The following is an 11,915-nucleotide window of genomic DNA, read 5'->3' on the forward strand; positions in this document are numbered from 1 at the left end:
GATCTCTGACAGGTGGTGTGTCTGTGGCTGTAACACGTCTTATATCTTATACTTGTTTTGGGGAGAAGAGGGGGCGTGGTGGTGGTTTTTGTGGTGGTGGGAGGGGGGGGGGGGGGTTAAATACCAGTCAGTGTACTCACTTGTTCATATGAAAGGAAATGGTGGGTTGAAGCTATAATAAGTACACATATACATCGAATGTGAACAAAAATAGCTGCGAAATTGGCAGAAACGTCACAAGAATGAAGTAATTAGAATTTTAGGGGTCAAAGGTCACTGCAACCTCACAAAAATATGTCTGTGGCCATAGCTCAAGAATGTATGTCCAAATTATGACACAATTTCACATGTTAAATGAAGCATTAACATTTTATATCTGAGGTCAAAGGTCAACTTCACAGTGACATCTTAATGTTGTGCAAAAACTCTTTTCTGGACATCGTTCAGCACCATAACTCAGGAACAGAAATGGAGACTGCGACGTTTGGTCGTTGACAGTACTGGTGACACTAATCTTGGGTGTCCACCTTTAAACCGTGCTGGTTGTATCGATCGACTCTGCTTTCAGGTTGATGATGTGGGTGAAGCATCCACATTTTAGAATTACCTTTTGCAGAAGCATCCATATTTAAAGCAACGTCCACTGACAGGATAAAGAAACTGTTAGAATCAGCTTCATTGGACAAATTCTTTCAAAGTCTTCACTGAATATATAAGTCTGGGCAAACATGGACGTCAACTGCAATTTGACTGGTTGACGAAGGCATACACCCATGCAGCGGCAGACTCATTTTAGTTTTCCATTATTTTGGCGGTGACAGCAGTGAGCTGAAAATAAATAAAGTGACACCGGGGGAGGGGGGGGATGACGTGAAACAAAGGACCCAAGTCCTCGGCCACCACGACACCCTGACTTTGTGCACACAAAGTCGACTACAATTGTAACTAATGTTGCAAGATATTTTCTGTAGTTTAAATGCAGGTTAAATGGCATAAATCATGATTTAGCTTTCAAATTGCGCATTCACACTTTGAAGCTTTTGTGGGATGTTTTTGTCATTTCCTGTAAAACTTTATTTGCTGAATGTCACACCTCGTTTGTTTTTGATTTTTGCAGTTGTCAGTGTCTGATGTTATCAGCGCTTTACTTCCTGCCAGTGTCTGTTACCATCTCTGCCTTGTTTCCCAATCAGTCAGATGGGTCTATAGACTGAAGCGCTGCATTGCCACCTCCTTGCTGCCAAATTATCTTTGAGCCTGGCTTTCAAGCAGTTCCTTGGATTTAGTTTGTCTTTCCTTGTGTACGAATCTTCAGGCTTATACGCTCACCTGCTTTCCCGTGTTATTCCTGCTCTTCAGTCCAAATCCTTGGTGCCATTGGCCACTTTGCCATACAGGATATGTAATACCACTGCCATAGCTAGTCAAAGTCTATTATCTTTGCTGATGCTTTTCTTCCAGTTTTCAAATAGTCATTGTTTTTGTTTTTTATTTTAATTGAATTTTTTAACTTGTGGTAGTGTGTTCTCATCATGCTGAGGAGCTCAGTGGAAAACTTCAGCTGCACTGACGCTGTTTGATTGTTGGTTGAAGACCAGCTAAAGCCCGTATCAATTCACTGACAGAAATAAACACCATACTCCTGCAAACTATAAGTGTTAACTCTTCCAACGAACACCCCAATTTAGTATAAAGTGGGCTTTACACCACATGTAGAAGTGCTAAAGGTGTGACAAGAGATTTGACAACTTCACATCCCAGTTGTGTCATGCTAATGGTGTGAAATCATCAAACTTCAGGACCCCCCACTAATATAGAAAATGACACTTAGACCGCACAGAAGTCAGCTAACCTTTCTGTTTAAGACATCATGACACTATATTTACCGCTCACAGCTTGAGTTTACACTCTTTCACGTGCACAACAGGCATGTAAAAAAATAACAGTGCTACAAGTGGGTTTTTTTGTTCTTACTAGGGTAGATGCCACATTAGCAAAGTGAAATAACAGAAGGTGAAGACAAGGATGTAGAAAAAAACTTGAATATTGTTTTTATAAATACATACGTAGTGTGTATCACACTGCATGTTCCTCTTAACTGTTTACACCCTACAGGTGCACCGGGAATGATCATGTTTCTCAACTACTGACTAAAATTTCTGATTATTTCGCAGCTTAATTTTCCACTACATTCATCAGTTACGTCAGTTATCTGTTGTTCACTAGTTCAGTGGCTGTTGCACTGCACCATTACAGAATCAGAGGATTTGTCACTACATGTTGCTATTACTTTAAGGAATCAACAGGGGGTGGTAGATACAAGCAATTAAGACCTGCTGGCGCCCTGCATAAGTGATATGAAACGATATGACACAATGATGCTGTTCAGTTGTGAGTGAATTGCTTCCTAGTACTTATTACTCATGTTGGTTCTGAAAGCCTTTCTTTGAGCTTGCTTTGTTTTCTGGTTTTTGGATGTTTTGTTTTTGTAACTGATCCAGCGATCAGTTATAAAAGCTCCTCATTTGTTTCAACCTCCTGCCTCCGATTCTGAGCATATGTTACCTTCTCCTTGTTAAACCGTTACTGACATCAACGGAAATACTCACTTTGGAGTTTGGACCTTTTTGAAAACAATAGGAAATGGTCATTGCGTGCAATTTGATGACTATTTCATTTTGTCAGCATGATTTTATAATTGGAAATGTAACAGCGAACGCATTAAGCTAAAACTCAACAAAGAATCTCGTGGAGTTGTCCGATACTTGGTCAAAACTTTTGCAGGTTGTAATGCCTTTACACAAAATTTTTTATCGTTAAAAAGGTTTTGGATTTTATATTTAAAGTTATTGTGAAAAATAAAACTTTACAGGCATCTATGTACATTATGGGAAAACTTAACTTTTCTTTTGTGTGAGGAAATGCTGCAGAAACACCATAAAAATCCAACATAATACAGTTTTGATTATCGTGATAAAGAAGGAAGTTTAAACTTGTAAGTACATTATGTACAATAAAGAGTTCTTGGACATTCAATAAAGCCAAGTTTCAGTGCAGAACAACCTTTGACAGTTCTACTATATCTACTACGATGCAACACCTTGCCATAAATGCATTTACTCCTGCTCAGAACAGTCTGTGCTGAGAAAGAACAAAACCACAAGTGATCATTTGCGGTGAACACGCTAACTAGAAATGACTCATTTCCCTTCTATGTTAACAGGTCATTCCCACCAGATAGAAAAAAAATGTGATCATGAAATCATTAAAAGACAAACAGCCTCAACCCACTCAATTATTGTATGATTTCATTTAAAAAAAAAAAAAAAGATTAAAGTGTCCCATGATGATTGTTTGTTTTGATTTTTGATTCCTATGACGGAATTCTTTCTGCTTCACATTAATCCTTAGTTTTTCGCTCATCTATGTAGCAGTCTTTATTAAATATAGAGCTAAAATCCAACCTGCCATATTTTCACACGCAGCACAGATGAGGGGGGGCAGCTTATGGTTGCTGCAGAGTTTTAAGAAAGTTGTGTTAACTATCTGTCATTTATATGAGGAAAGTGCTCATCGGTTCTCAATACAGCTTTGCATTTTTGAGCTTTACAGAGATGTCAGTAAGAAATGTTCAGCATGGATTTATATCACTACAGGGAATGGATGCCTTTAAAAAAATTAAAAAAAAAATCACATTTGTGCATATATATTTATTGCCAAAGTAAAAATTCAACCGGAACCTCCACTGACTAATAATCTTCAGAAAGCAATGTGCCACAGCTTTGAAATACAATTCTGATTTCGACTTCAACATTTGAATTATGGTCGTAGTTTAGCAGATTTCTAATGAAATGGAAATGGTCCTTTTGATTATGGTTTTCGTCACGGCAGGATTTGCACTGGAAATCTGTCAAAGGGAACCAACTGATCTGTATCCCAAATGTTTATGCCTGTTTTCCCTGCAACATAAGTTTGTCATGCAACATAAGGAAATTGAGTTAATCCTTCTATTTTAGTGCTGCCAGTCCTGGACTGCCATGTTACATTCACACCTCTTACACACGTATATACACATAAAATGACATCCGAACCAGACTTTGCTCTGTAAGCTTTATTTAATGCAACATAGACATGGAATCCAGCTCGCTTTTTATAGATATAATATGTTCCCAGATACATACATGGAAATTAGGCATTACAGGAATTGCAAAGTTCAAGATAAGTAAATAAATGCAGTGACAACAGAAAGCTGAAAGAGATCATTGATTACACTTCTACTCGCAGAGGGGGTTCCTCATCGGTCTAGCATCAGCATGTCTTTTAAGATTTTTTTGCTCTGACAAATAAAATGCATTTTAATCTTTATCCATGCATCAACTTTCCAGACAATTCAATTTTAACATATGACTCTTCATCCCCTGGATAAATGTCCAACAGCTCCTTTGGCCTAAAGAAAGCAAATCAGACAAACGGGGAAAAATAAGTTAAATGTCAAATGTGATGGACAACCAGTGGTGGAAATCAACATTATCATTTTTCTTCATAAAAACTGGTCCCTAGAAGTGTTACAGTATCATAGCATCATATTGACTTTAATGAGGTATTCATGTGTGAGTGTATGTTAATGCTGTTGGTCCAGGCACAGCTAATACTTAGAAACTTGGTTGGAAACTTTGATCTGAAACATCATATGTTATAAATAGGTCAAATGTTTTGCAAGTTAATCTGAAATTTATAGTTATCAAGTAAAGGTAGTGGAGTGAAAATTATAACATTCCCCTCTGAAATATAGAAATATTCAATTAAAGTACAAGTTGGAAAATGATTTAACATTGAAGAGTTGTAGATACACAATTTTAGGTGACTAATATAAAGGTAACTCACTTGCAGGCTCCTGTGTTGACACAGATCGTCCTCACATCATCGGTGGTCGTGAGTTCCTCGATTAATTCTCCGAGATGCGTCTTCACAAACTTGTTGCAGGCAGTTTTCAAAAGTCCAATTTCATTGCAGATGGACTTCAGCTTTGATGTCAGGCTCTGTAGGAGTAAAAATTACATTATGGCTCCTTCCAAGATGTTCCCACTAGATCATCTGGTTCACTGCCGCCAGTCTTTTAAACATGTTACCTCTGCTGTGGCGTTTGGTCCGACCAGCTTCTTCACCTTGTTTAAACTCCACTTGCACGCCCAGCATATCCCTGGAATCTGCAAATAAAAGTGACAGAAATTACTTTTAATTTTGAGCAAAGGGAAAAGTCCTGAAAATAATATTTCATATGGAGGAAAAAGACTTGAAAACTAATGATTAATAACACACTGTTATATACTGGTTAGGAAACCACTGCTTTAGGTGGGCAAAAAATGAAAAGCTTTTGTCCTAATTTAAACTCTGGATTGTAAAAAGACAGTTTTGCATTGCTGTAGGGATCTTTTTAAGGTAAAGGATCAAAAATACTTCTTGCAGCACAGATCATAAGCCTCACGTTTTGTTTGGTCATTCTGGCTTAGAAACAAAGTCAAGCTTAAAGTGTTGACTTTTCACCAAGTCTGCAAAGTGTGTCACTTTCTTGATCAATAGTTGTGTCATCTGATAGTTAAAGATGAACATCGGACGATTCAGGTGTAACTTGCGTGCCTTCGCAGAGATTTCCATGTCCACCTGCTCTTCTTCATCAGAGCCGATCTCCAAGCTTCTCCCACGGACTGTCCACACTGTGAAGAGACAAAACAGAAGTGTTTAAGAAGACTACACACCATAAAGACCAGGATATATAACATAAAAAAGACGACTGGAGACACACCTGAACACATTGCCAAAAGGCACAGAAGGAGTGCTGCAGATGAAGCCATTACTTGCAATGAGCGCTGATCTCTGACAGGTGGTGTGTCTGTGGCTGTAACACGTCTTATATCTTATATTTGTTTTGGGGGGAAGAGGGGGCGTGGTGGTGGTGGTGGTGGTGGTGGGGGGGGTTAAATACCAGTCAGTGTACTCACTCGTTCTTATGAAAGGAAATGGTGGGTTGAAGCTATAATAAGTACACATATACATCGAATGTGAACAAAAATAGCTGCGAAATTGGCAGAAACGTCACAAGAATGAAGTAATTAGAATTTTAGGGGTCAAAGGTCACTGCAACCTCACAAAAATATGTCTGTGGCCATAGCTCAAGAATGTATGTCCAAATTATGACATAATTTCACATGTTAAATGAAGCATTAACATTTTATATCTGAGGTCAAAGGTCAACTTCACAGTGACATCTTAATGTTGTGCAAAAACTCTTTTCTGGACATCGTTCAGCACCATAACTCAGGAACAGAAATGGAGACTGCGACGTTTGGTCGTTGACAGTACTGGTGACACTAATCTTGGGTGTCCACCTTTAAACCGTGCTGGTTGTATCGATCGACTCTGCTTTCAGGTTGATGATGTGGGTGAAGCATCCACATTTTAGAATTACCTTTTGCAGAAGCATCCATATTTAAAGCAACGTCCACTGACAGGATAAAGAAACTGTTAGAATCAGCTTCATTGGACAAATTCTTTCAAAGTCTTCACTGAATATATAAGTCTGGGCAAACATGGACGTCAACTGCAATTTGACTGGTTGACGAAGGCATACACCCATGCAGCGGCAGACTCATTTTAGTTTTCCATTATTTTGGCGGTGACAGCAGTGAGCTGAAAATAAATAAAGTGACACAAAGGACCCAAGTCCTCGGCCACCACGACACCCTGACTTTGTGCACACAAAGTCGACTACAATTGTAACTAATGTTGCAAGATATTTTCTGTAGTTTAAATGTAGGTTAAATGGCATAAATCATGATTTAGCTTTCAAATTGCGCATTCACACGGTGAAGCTTTTGTGGGATGTTTTTGTCATTTCCTGTAAAACTTTATTTGCTGAATGTCACACCTCGTTTGTTTTTGATTTTTGCAGTTGTCAGTGTCTGATGTTATCAGCGCTTTACTTCCTGCCAGTGTCTGTTACCATCTCTGCCTTGTTTCCCAATCAGTCAGACAGATCTATAGACTGAAGCGCTGCATTGCCACCTCCTTGCTGCCAAATTATCTTTGAGCCTGGCTTTCAAGCAGTTCCTTGGATTTAGTTTGTCTTTCCTTGTGTACGAACCTTCAGGCTTATACGCTCACCTGCTTTCCCGTGTTATTCCTGCTCTTCAGTCCAAATCCTTGGTGCCATTGGCCACTTTGCCATACAGGATATGTAATACCACTGCCATAGCTAGTCAAAGTCTTTTATCTTTGCTGATGCTTTTCTTCCAGTTTTCAAATAGTCATTGTTTTTGTTTTTTATTTTAATTGAATTTTTTAATTTGTGGTAGTGTGTTCTCATCATGCTGAGGAGCTCAGTGGAAAACTTCAGCTGCACTGACGCTGTTTGATTGTTGGTTGAAGACCAGCTAAAGCCCGTATCAATTCACTGACAGAAATAAACACCATACTCCTGCAAACTATAAGTGTTAACTCTTCCAACGAACACCCCAATTTAGTATAAAGTGGGCTTTACACCACATGTAGAAGTGCTAAAGGTGTGACAAGAGATTTGACAACTTCACATCCCAGTTGTGTCATGCTAATGGTGTGAAATCATCAAACTTCAGGACCCCCCACTAATATAGCAAATGACACTTAGACCGCACAGAAGTCAGCTAACCTTTCCGTTTAAGACATCATGACACTATATTTACCGCTCACAGTTTGAGTTTACACTCTTTCACGTGCACAACAGGCATGTAAAAAAATAACAGTGCTACAAGTGGGTTTTTTTGTTCTTACTAGGGTAGATGCCACATTAGCAAAGTGAAATAACAGAAGGTGAAGACAAGGAGGTAGAAAAAAACTTGAATATTGTTTTTATAAATACATACGTAGTGTGTATCACACTGCATGTTCCTCTTAACTGTTTACACCCTACAGGTGCACCGGGAATGATCATGTTTCTCAACTACTGACTAAAATATCTGATTCTTTCGCAGCTTAATTTTCCACTACATTCATCAGTTACGTCAGTTATCTGTTGTTCACTAGTTCAGTGGCTGTTGCACTGCACCATTACAGAATCAGAGGATTTGTCACTACATGTTGCTATTACTTTAAGGAATCAACAGGGGGTGCTAGATACAAGCAATTAAGACCTGCTGGCACCCTGCATAAGTGATATGAAACGATATGACACAATGATGCTGTTCAGTTGTGAGTGAATTGCTTCCTAGTACTTATTACTCATGTTTGTTCTGAAAGCTTTTCTTTGAGCTTGCTTTGTTTTCTGGTTTTTGGATGTTTTGTTTTTGTAACTGATCCAGCGATCAGTTATAAAAGCTCCTCATTAGTTTCAACCTCCTGCCTCTGATTCTGAGCATATGTTACCTTCTCCTTGTTAAACCGTTACTGACATCAACGGAAATACTCACTTTGGAGTTTGGACCTTTTTGAAAACAATAGGAAATGGTCATTGCGTGCAATTTGATGACTATTTCATTTTGTCAGCATGATTTTATAATTGGAAATGTAACAGCGAACACATTAAGCTAAAACTCAACAAAGAATCTCGTGGAGTTGTCCGATACTTGGTCAAAACTTTTGCAGGTTGTAATGCCTTTACACAGAATTTTTGATCGTTAAAAAGGTTTTGGATTTTATATTTAAAGTTATTGTGAAAAATAAAACTTTACAGGCATCTATGTACATTATGGGAAAACTTAACTTTTCTTTTGAGTGAGGAAATGCTGCAGAAACACCACAAAAATCCAACATAATACAGTTTTGATTATCGTGATAAAGAAGGAAGTTTAAACTTGTAAGTACATTATGTCCAATAAAGAGTTCTTGGACATTCAATAAAGCCAAGTTTCAGTGCAGAACAACCTTTGACAGTTCTACTATATCTACTACGATGCAACACCTTGCCATAAATGCATTTACTCCTGCTCAGAACAGTCTGTGCTGAGAAAGAACAAAACCACAAGTGATCATTTGCGGTGAACACGCTAACTAGAAATGACTCATTTCCCTTCTATGTTAACAGGTCATTCCCACCAGATAGAAAAAAAATGTGATCATGAAATCATTAAAAGACAAACAGCCTCAACCCACTAAATTATTGTATGATTTCATTCAAAAAAAAAAAAAAAAAGATTAAAGTGTCCCATGATGATTGTTTGTTTTGATTTTTGATTCCTATGACGGAATTCTTTCTGCTTCACATTAATCCTTAGTTTTTTGCTCATCTATGTAGCAGTCTTTATTAAATATAGAGCTAAAATCCAACCTGCCATATTTTCACACGCAGCACAGATGAGGGGGGGCAGCTTATGGTTGCTGCAGAGTTTTAAGAAAGTTGTGTTAACTATCTGTCATTTATATGAGGAAAGTGCTCATCGGTTCTCAATACAGCTTTGCATTTTTGAGCTTTACAGAGATGTCAGTAAGAAATGTTCAGCATGGATTTATATCACTACAGGGAATGGATGCCTTTAAAAAAAAAAAAAAAAAAATATCACATTTGTGCATACATATTTATTGCCAAAGTAAAAATTCAACCGGAACCTCCACTGACTAATAATCTTCAGAAAGCAATGTGCCACAGCTTTGAAATACAATTCTGATTTCGACTTCAACATTTGAATTATGGTCGTAGTTTAGCAGATTTCTAATGAAATGGAAATGGTCCTTTTGATTATGGTTTTCGTCACGGCAGGATTTGCACTGGAAATCTGTCAAAGGGAACCAACTGATCTGTATCCCAAATGTTTATGCCTGTTTTCCCTGCAACATAAGTTTGTCATGCAACATAAGGAAATTGAGTTAATCCTTCTATTTTAGTGCTGCCAGTCCTGGACTGCCATGTTACATTCACACCTCTTACACACGTATATACACATAAAATGACATCCGAACCAGACTTTGCTCTGTAAGCTTTATTTAATGCAACATAGACATGGAATCCAGCTCGCTTTTTATAGATATAATATGTTCCCAGATACATACATGGAAATTAGGCATTACAGGAATTGCAAAGTTCAAGATAAGTAAATAAATGCAGTGACAACAGAAAGCTGAAAGAGATCATTGATTACACTTCTACTCGCAGAGGGGGTTCCTCATCGGTCTAGCATCAGCATGTCTTTTAAGATTTTTTTGCTCTGACAAATAAAATGCATTTTAATCTTTATCCATGCATCAACTTTCCAGACAATTCAATTTTAACGTATGACTCTTCATCCCCTGGATAAATGTCCAACAGCTCCTTTGGCCTAAAGAAAGCAAATCAGACAAACGGGGAAAAATAAGTTAAATGTCAAATGTGATGGACAACCAGTGGTGGAAATCAACATTATCATTTTTCTTCATAAAAACTGGTCCCTAGAAGTGTTACAGTATCATAGCATCATATTGACTTTAATGAGGTATTCATGTGTGAGTGTATGTTAATGCTGTTGGTCCAGGCACAGCTAATACTTAGAAACTTGGTTGGAAACTTAGATCTGAAACATCATATGTTATAAATAGGTCAAATGTTTTGCAAGTTAATCTGAAATTTATAGTTATCAAGTAAAGGTAGTGGAGTGAAAATTATAACATTCCCCTCTGAAATATAGAAATATTCAATTAAAGTACAAGTTGGAAAATGATTTAACATTGAAGAGTTGTAGATACACAATTTTAGGTGACTAATATAAAGGTAACTCACTTGCAGGCTCCTGTGTTGACACAGATCGTCCTCACATCATCGGTGGTCGTGAGTTCCTCGATTAATTCTCCGAGATGCGTCTTCACAAACTTGTTGCAGGCAGTTTTCAAAAGTCCAATTTCATTGCAGATGGACTTCAGCTTTGATGTCAGGCTCTGTAGGAGTAAAAATTACATTATGGCTCCTTCCAAGATGTTCCCACTAGATCATCTGGTTCACTGCCGCCAGTCTTTTAAACATGTTACCTCTGCTGTGGCGTTTGGTCCGACCAGCTTCTTCACCTTGTTTAAACTCCACTTGCACGCCCAGCATATCCCTGGAATCTGCAAATAAAAGTGACAGAAATTACTTTTAATTTTGAGAAAAGGGAAAAGTCCTGAAAATAATATTTTATATGGAGGACAAAGACTTGAAAACTAATGATCTACAACACACTGTTATATACTGGTTAGGAAACCACTGCTTTAGGTGGGCAAAAAATGAAAAGCTTTTGTCCTAATTTAAACTCTGGATTGTAAAAAGACAGTTTTGCATTGCTGTAGGGATCTTTTTAAGGTAAAGGATCAAAAATACTTCTTGCAGCACAGATCATAAGCCTCACGTTTTGTTTGGTCATTCTGGCTTAGAAACAAAGTCAAGCTTAAAGTGTTGACTTTTCACCAAGTCTGCAAAGTGTGTCACTTTCTTGATCAATAGTTGTGTCATCTGATAGTTAAAGATGAACATCGGACAATTCAGGTGTAACTTGCGTGCCTTCGCAGAGATTTCCATGTCCACCTGCTCTTCTTCGTCAGAGCCGATCTCCAAGCTTCTCCCACGGACTGTCCACACTGTGAAGAGACAAAACAGAAGTGTTTAAGAAGACTACACACCATAAAGACCAGGATATATAACATAAAAAAGACGACTGGAGACACACCTGAACACATTGCCAAAAGGCACAGAAGGAGTGCTGCAGATGAAGCCATTACTTGCAATGAGCGCTGATCTCTGACAGGTGGTGTGTCTGTGGCTGTAACACGTCTTATATCTTATACTTGTTTTGGGGAGAAGAGGGGGCGTGGTGGTGGTTTTTGTGGTGGTGGGAGTGGGGGGGGTTAAATACCAGTCAGTGTACTCACTCGTTCTTATGAAAGGAAATGGTGGGTTGAAGCTATAATAAGTACACATATACATCGAATGTGAACAAAAATAG

General features: G+C 38.2%; 2 protein-coding genes across 2 annotated transcripts; both read right to left on the minus strand.

Moving 5' to 3' along the window:
- Nucleotides 1-3,779: 3,779 nt before the first annotated feature.
- Nucleotides 3,780-5,869, minus strand: LOC138199675 (antimicrobial peptide NK-lysin-like). Its single transcript, XM_069151814.1, has 5 exons — nucleotides 5,804-5,869; nucleotides 5,638-5,714; nucleotides 5,130-5,207; nucleotides 4,885-5,039; nucleotides 3,780-4,447 (listed from the first exon to the last, which is right to left on the minus strand). Exons 1-5 carry the CDS (start codon nucleotides 5,850-5,852, stop codon nucleotides 4,363-4,365), a joined length of 444 nt encoding a protein of 147 aa, XP_069007915.1. The 5' UTR covers nucleotides 5,853-5,869; the 3' UTR covers nucleotides 3,780-4,362.
- A 3,746-nt stretch (nucleotides 5,870-9,615) lies between these two features.
- LOC138200002 (antimicrobial peptide NK-lysin-like) lies at nucleotides 9,616-11,705 on the minus strand. The gene is made up of 5 exons (XM_069152363.1): nucleotides 11,640-11,705; nucleotides 11,474-11,550; nucleotides 10,966-11,043; nucleotides 10,721-10,875; nucleotides 9,616-10,283 (listed from the first exon to the last, which is right to left on the minus strand). The coding sequence occupies exons 1-5, from the start codon at nucleotides 11,686-11,688 to the stop codon at nucleotides 10,199-10,201; spliced, it is 444 nt and encodes a 147-aa protein (XP_069008464.1). The 5' UTR covers nucleotides 11,689-11,705; the 3' UTR covers nucleotides 9,616-10,198.
- Between the last annotated feature and the right edge of the window lie 210 nt (nucleotides 11,706-11,915).

This window comes from Embiotoca jacksoni, unplaced genomic scaffold (genome assembly GCF_022577435.1).
Source record: "Embiotoca jacksoni isolate LCO1_2020_lvr unplaced genomic scaffold, fEmbJac1.0.p SCAF_18, whole genome shotgun sequence".
Lineage (NCBI taxonomy): Eukaryota > Metazoa > Chordata > Actinopteri > Embiotocidae > Embiotoca > Embiotoca jacksoni.

What these genes read in the sequence shown, in the direction of transcription:
- LOC138199675 (XM_069151814.1), bottom strand. Translation starts at nt 5,852, where the DNA reads ATGGCTTCATCTGCAGCACTCCTTCTGTGCCTTTTGGCAATGTGTTCA. An exon ending in CCTTTTGGCAATGTGTTCAG is followed by an intron (nt 5,715 to 5,803) that starts GTGTGTCTCCAG and finishes GTCTCTTCACAG; the next exon opens with TGTGGACAGTCCGTGGGAGA. An exon ending in ACATGGAAATCTCTGCGAAG is followed by an intron (nt 5,208 to 5,637) that starts GCACGCAAGTTA and finishes TTTTATTTGCAG; the next exon opens with ATTCCAGGGATATGCTGGGC.
- LOC138200002 (XM_069152363.1), bottom strand. Translation starts at nt 11,688, where the DNA reads ATGGCTTCATCTGCAGCACTCCTTCTGTGCCTTTTGGCAATGTGTTCA. An exon ending in ACATGGAAATCTCTGCGAAG is followed by an intron (nt 11,044 to 11,473) that starts GCACGCAAGTTA and finishes TTTTATTTGCAG; the next exon opens with ATTCCAGGGATATGCTGGGC. An exon ending in GTCAACACAGGAGCCTGCAA is followed by an intron (nt 10,284 to 10,720) that starts GTGAGTTACCTT and finishes TGCTTTCTTTAG; the next exon opens with GCCAAAGGAGCTGTTGGACA.